The 6,735-nt window shown below is 41.4% G+C and overlaps 1 protein-coding gene across 1 annotated transcript in view; it reads left to right on the top strand.

The window, feature by feature from the left end:
- The first annotated feature begins 1,435 nt into the window (after window positions 1-1,435).
- HIP1R (huntingtin interacting protein 1 related) overlaps window positions 1,436-6,735 on the top strand; it is a 58,887-nt gene continuing 53,587 nt past the window's right edge. The window contains exon 1 of the mRNA XM_073313582.2: window positions 1,436-1,779. Within this exon, the coding sequence (XP_073169683.1) occupies window positions 1,687-1,779 (93 nt within the window). The 5' untranslated portion in view covers window positions 1,436-1,686. The remainder of the gene's footprint in view (window positions 1,780-6,735) is intronic.

Below are 6,735 nucleotides of genomic sequence, written 5' to 3'. Positions count from 1 at the left end.
GTTAAGACAAGTAGTAAGTTTGTATTAGTGTACATCTAGTCTATGTGAAAATGTGTTTGTGTTATTGATATCTCATTCTCCCAATCCCCCACTATTACCCTTTTGTTTGCCTCCCATACCTGTTAGATGTTGTGTTTAATCAAACTCTTTAGCAGAGGGACTCTTTTATGACGTGTTTGTACACTGCCTATCACATGGGGCCCTGATCACTGTTTGCATGCTCTATATGCTACAGTAGTATAAATATTTATATAGCTGCATACACAATCAAAGAATCCTAAATGACATCCACATGAATAGTACAGCAGCATTTAAGTTTTTCAAAAAGAATGGAAAAAGTGCAGTTTAAAGAACAAAATCTATTCAGGTGTGCCTGCAAAGGTTTTTTGGTTTTTACCAAAGCACAGGTTCTATGATGCATTACTATGCGCTGTAAAAGTGATTTAGTACCTTTTATATAGAGATGGGGGCAAGCACAAAAGTAGCCAAAGAATTTGATGGGTTTGAAATCAAACAGCAGTGGCTTCTTAAGCTTTTTCAGTGTGGCCCACTTCTTACTAGACAGAGCATCAAGACCATTCCATTGTTTGTCCTTGTCTGCATTTGCAATTAACTGTTCAGCAGTGATTCAGTTACTGTTTGTTGGTAGACAGGCTTCTGTGCACATGTGTCAAAATTGAAATGAACCACCTATACTTTTATTCATTACAACATTTTGTTAAAACCTTCAGACTTAAAATGATCTCTTGGTGTAATCAGTGTGGTAAGCTGTCCATCAGTATGCTCCAAGTAAGAGGATTCTATTGTATTTATAAGATCACTTTAGCTATTTTTGAGTTACACAAATAGAGACAAAATTGGCTTTAGGATAAACAGGGTGTACTACGGACTAGGGGAGGGTTGGAGTACTAATGCTTATCTTCTGTTTTAATAACAATTTGACATAAGTGAAGGTGGAGTGCTAAATGTTTAGAAACCTGCTTCCTGACCCAAAACCTTCTCCTGAAGTCAAGGAGGTTTGTCACTGATTTAAAGTAGATCAGGATTTGGGCCTCATTGCATAATTCACTCTAAGGAAATCAGAACAGTTACTGCAGTCTCCCTATGAACTCTGTATTACCCTAGTGGGGAAGAGGAGTAATTAAATACAAACAATCCTAGTTAGTAAACAGGCACTGATCCCCCTCAGCCTTTCCCCCTTGGTATCATTTCAGGATCTTCCACTACCCTGCCTTGGGCAGAAAGGGATGCTTCATTTCATACCCTGACTGTGATTCTAGAATTCAGACTAAGGCTGGGCCTAGGGGCTGCAGTGGGTGGAGGGAGAGATGGAGACACTACTTTGCAGGGGAGCCGCCGCTGCCTGGGCAAAGCAGGGGAGGATGCTGCCCGAGGAGGGAGGCGCGCAGCAGCTGCTGGTTGTGAGTGGCTGCCTGGGAGTTGAGAAGGGAGGATTCCCTCGCCTCTGAGTGGCTGCTGCTGCCCCAGCAGTGGCCCGGCCCGCCCGCTGGGGGCGCCCTTGCGCTCCCCGGCTGCCGTCTCGCCGGGATGCGAGCAGTTGCGAGGCTGAGTGTCTGGCCGCCGTGGCTGCGGGAGCAGAAGGTTCCGCGCTTCAGCCCTTAGCGGAGCGAGCCGCCGCTTCTCCCTGCCGCCCAGCGGGCTCCCCTGCCCGGCAGCAGCAGCAGCATGAACACCATCAAGAACGTGCCGGCCCGGGTGCTGAGCCGCCGGCCCGGGCACAGCCTGGAGGCGGAGCGGGAGCAGTTTGACAAGACACAGGCGAGGAGGGGACGGCACCGGGGCAGGAGGAGGGTGCTGCATGGCGCGGGGGCAGGGTCCACCCTGCACAGTTGGCGGGGGGGGGCAGCGGGATGGTAGCCGAGCGGGAGGGGGGAGCATGCAGCCCGCCTGCTGGGGGGACGCGGGGAGAGGAGCATCTCTAGGGCGGGGGGCGGCGTAAGGTGGAGGCGGGTCTGTGCTGGGGAAGGGGCGAGAGCGGGGTCCCGCCAAAGAACACCCCAGCGAGGGGGTGAGCAGCCGGTGGAGTTTGTTACAGGAAGTAAATCCATAAAGGGCTTGTGGGTTCACTGAGTTGTGCTGGACTCTGACAGAGAAAAGGGGGGTGGGGGGGTGTCAGTGGTTTATGGGATCTCCACTGCTTCTTCCCAGGGCAGGCCTGGGCTCTTTACGGCTCTGGGGACTTGTCGTCCCCTGGCTCAGGCATTTTATCTCTGGCTCTTTGCTCTTTAATTTTCGTGAATAAAATTCATTAAGTTTAAGACCAAGGGGGGGAAAAAAAGCAGACACATCTGGATGTGAAATGCCCCCTGTTGATTGCATCGATGCAATGTACACTTCCTGTAATAAGGAAACTGTGGCCTGTCTAAATCACAGACACCTTCAACCTTCTTCATTGGCTGGGCCAGCTGCCAACTCGGTTCTTTCCTTTTAGGGACTAAGGGGTGTAGTATGTGTTTGGGTGGGTGTCAAGAAGTGGTATTAGGAAAGATCTGATCAGGCTGGTTTGTTTTGTACAGGTAAAAGTGAATCAGTCTTACTACATTTCTCTCATTTCCTCTGCCTATAAGGGTTTTGTTTTGTTTTTTTAAAGAAACGTGTTGCAATGATTGTACTCTTTTTAGTTGTCCTAGTATATCCTGTTTGACACAGTTACAGAAGCCTGATGCAGGAGCAAACCTGTTTTTCTTTTCATGGGCAAAACAGGTCCATTATTATCTAGGAATCTGTGAGGTGAAAAGTTTCACATATAATTGACTCTGATAATGTTATGTGTATATTAAAACATACACCCTCTTGTTTAAATATCTGTGGTGTGGATTATTTTTAACTTTCTTTAGTATACCTGTTTCTCTGAAAATGAACGTGACTGTTTTTCTAGCAAATGGAAAAAATTGGCTTTTCCATGTGTTGTATACCTTTATAATAGATTTTAAAAATCAGGTGTAGAAATGTCTGTGGGTCTTAAGTTTTGGGAGTTAAAATATGGTATCAAGACGCTTTGAAATAACCTAAAATACAGATATTTAAAGAGGAGACTGAGGAATACAGAATTTGTGGGATGGTTGTTCATTTTATTATTATTTTTATTTGGCGTTCAAGCCCTTCCATAATTGAAAGTCTGTGTTACATTTTTTTAGGAGGCATAAGCAATTAACTGTTGTTTTCACATGGAATAGATAACTCAATTGTCAATTGGCATGAAGGTTAAAATAAGAATGTAGTCAAATAGTTTTCCACAATTTAATAACTTTAGGGAGATTTAAATGACTGTAATTTCTAATTCAGGTGTTTGCTAATATAATACACTAAATAGGCTAATCAAAATTCAGTATCTTGGCTAAATATCAAATACCAAATTATAAGCAAAGATGGAATAGATTCTCCATTAAACTGAAACAGAGACATCTGGAACAGATATTGTACAATAACACATTTTCAAAATATATTTTGACACTATCAATTTTTAGAAAGTTTTGAGGTTTGTATAGAAGTGTTTTACACTAAGATCTTAATTCTGCAAACACTTGCACGTACCCAGAAGAAGTAATTATTCTTTTATGTTCAAATATTTCTATGTAATAATATATTAAAGTAAAATATGTCTGTGCACTTCTAGATAGACTCATGGTGCTGCAAGGAAAAACCTCCTTTTTGTTCATGTTTATAAAGTAGTTTCTAATAAGTAGATCTCACTCTGTATTTTGAAAGGCTGAATAGAGAGGATACTGCCCCTGCTTCTAGCTTTATTTATTAAGTCTGATTTCAGTTCTTTGTAGGACATACTGACGATGAGGCAGCCATATTTCTATGGCTGACTAGATGTATTAGGTCACTTCCTCAAACAGCAAGTGAACTTAAATTCAAGCAATAGTCATGTGAAATAACAGCATTAATTGAGATCACGTCATTTTTCTACACTACTCAGCTCCCTTGCAGCAAAATTGAATAATCTCTCCTAATTTGGCCCACAAGATTGTGGAGTCTTTTCTACTTAGTCATGCAATTCCTATGCATGTGTATTTGGTTGTTTGGGGGAGTCTTAGTTTGGGAGGAGGGGCAGTGAATAAGTTACATAGGGTGCCTAAGGCATGATAAAATAAGTCTAAGCCAGTTTATCCAAGAGTTGTATATTGTGAGTTCACTGACATACCAGATACACAATTGCTGAAGTAATTGGTTTTATAGTTTTTCTTTGCTTCTTTCTTACCTGTGTATAAAATATGCACACAGGGTCTGCTTTTTTTCTTTTTCTTTTTCAAAGGTGTTAAGCACCTGCAGATCTCACTGACTTCAAATGGGTGCCCTGCATTCCTGAACATCAAGCCTCTAGCTCTTGAATTGCCTGAGACTGGTGCTGCAGGACTATCCCCTTTTAAATGATTGCACTAAAGAACAGTAATAAACCTTTAAGAAAAGGTTTTTTTCCCCACAGTGTTATCTTCTGTTTGAACACTCCAAATATTGGCAAGTTATTGAATAGAAAGTTTTATAACTCCGGGCTGATGGACATGAGGGTCCTGCAATCCTTTGGAATTCAGTGGTGCTGCTGAAGGTTAAAGGCATAGCAGCAACAAAGAATGCTGAACAAGTACTCTATCAACACAGAGTGCAGGCCAGGTAAACATGCTGCAAGCTGTTCTTTGCTGCCCTTCAAATGACTTTAAGTCTTGCAGTGATAACCTTTTTTAAAATAGAGGTGGTAAAGTCTGTTTGTCCTGGTCCCATATTATCTGCTGTAGATCACAGGCTGTTCTTGTGCATAGACTTAAAAACAAAAACCCAGGTCTGTTTCACTCATGACACTAGTGTAGGATGGACTCTGGGATTGAAAAGTTAAGTACATTAAGTTGACCCATTTGGCTATTGGCAAAGTGTAATAGAAGCAGATTCACGCCAGGTGCCAAAGCAAATGGAGGAGAGAGAAGAGGAAGAATAAAAATAGACATAGTTGACTGTCTTTTAAAAGGACAAAACACTTCTTCACCCAGAAGACAGCTAGAAATAAACACCTGTTTTTCTGATCGCTTACATGCAAGCGACTGCTATAGTTGCCCTAGAGATGTTATGTGCTCTCACATGAAAGGCATAGTGGCCTGCAGCACTGTGAATGGGAGCGCCGGTTGCTCAGGAATATCTTTCTATTTTGATATGGTCACCCTATGGAAAAAAGTGAAATATTTTGAAATGGATAACGCTGAACAAGTTTTTCATCTCTAATTTCTACTGCTATCACATACTGCAAACAGACTCTTATGTCTTGTGGCAATTCTAATGTTTAGTGCATGAAAATTTTCCCTTCCGCTCCCTACTATAAGAATATCTCAAGTGATCATTTGTTTCCCATCTTCTCCTGACAAAAGGGGCAGATAAGTTTCTTCTTGGAATAATACAAAGGGCATCTCCTGTGGCTTACAGTTGAAAGGCTGTGGGGGACCAAGTCTTTAACTCAACCTGCTAATTCAAACACCTGATCGCTTCTCCTGTCACATAGCTGTTGTCCCAGATGTTCTGAGTTCTTCCTCTCTGCAGAGGGACGGAATCTCACTCCATGTTGCCCTGTCCCACTGGCTAACTAATATGCCCACACTACAGTAATGGGAGCCATATATAGGTATCCAGGTTAGCTAGAACAAAGTGAATGAAAACAGGCCGAGTCTCAGTTTCCTTGTAAACACCACCAAACAGTATAAAAAATTGCTGACTTTACTGCTGCTTTATGTTCCTCTTTTTCAGTTTGTCCAGCTGTGCTGGGAAAGGCAGGTAGCTGATTAATGCCTTCCTGAAGTGCATTCTGTAGTATAACTGGCATTTACTGAGGAAACTCAGGCTGTCTTTTTGTTGGGAGAACCAAACTTGCAGTTCAGGTTCCCTTTGGACAAGTCAATATAGAAATTTGACAGGCTCTTACTTTAGAGAGAATCAAGGTGGGTGAGGTACTATATTTTATTGGACCAACTTCTGTTGGTGAGAGAGGCACCCACTTTGTGTCTTTATTATGGGACCAACACGGCTAGAATAGCACTGCAAGCAAAGTTCTTACTTTGTTAGATTTACCTGCTATTGTTACCAGTAACCCCTCTGAACAACTGAAAGGAGACTAGGGAGGAAATATTTCTCTATACTTTTTCAGTTTGCTTTGTGCATTTATCACATTGGGTGTAATTATTGTCAGTTTTTCCCATAGTCTCTGTGTGGGTCTTTCACGCAGCCACAGAAGGTAGAGAAATTTTTCTAAAATAGGAAAATAGAATTGCAAAAGCATGAATATCGTCAAGAGGTTAGTGTCCAAAACTAGTGTAACTTATTTGTTTTATATTGGGAAGATTTCAGATTGATATCTTTTTAAATTAAGTCTTGATCATGCACCTATTTATCTGTCCAAGACCAAATTTCTTAACATCTGGGCAAGTTAGATTGTTTAATATAAACAAATATCTCTCAAGAGCTTTCACTTTCATGAGCCTCATAGAAGAGTACAGAGTGTCACTTTTAGCGCTGTACATAACTAGGGTTTGGTGGGTGGGTGGGTATTCTAAAACAAGGTGTTTTTTTTTAATTTTTCAGCTCAAACTAAAATTATTTAAAAAAAAATTGGCAAATTGAAAAGTAAAAAAAAACATTGTTTCAGATAAAACTAAACAGTTTGTTCAACCTGAAACTAAACATTTTGTTTTGTTGAATTTTTTAAAACGTGTTTTAAATAAAATGGAAAGC

This window comes from Lepidochelys kempii, chromosome 15, assembly GCF_965140285.1.
Source record: "Lepidochelys kempii isolate rLepKem1 chromosome 15, rLepKem1.hap1, whole genome shotgun sequence".
Classification (NCBI taxonomy): Eukaryota; Metazoa; Chordata; order Testudines; family Cheloniidae; genus Lepidochelys; species Lepidochelys kempii.
This window is presented reverse-complemented; position numbering and strand designations above follow the sequence as displayed.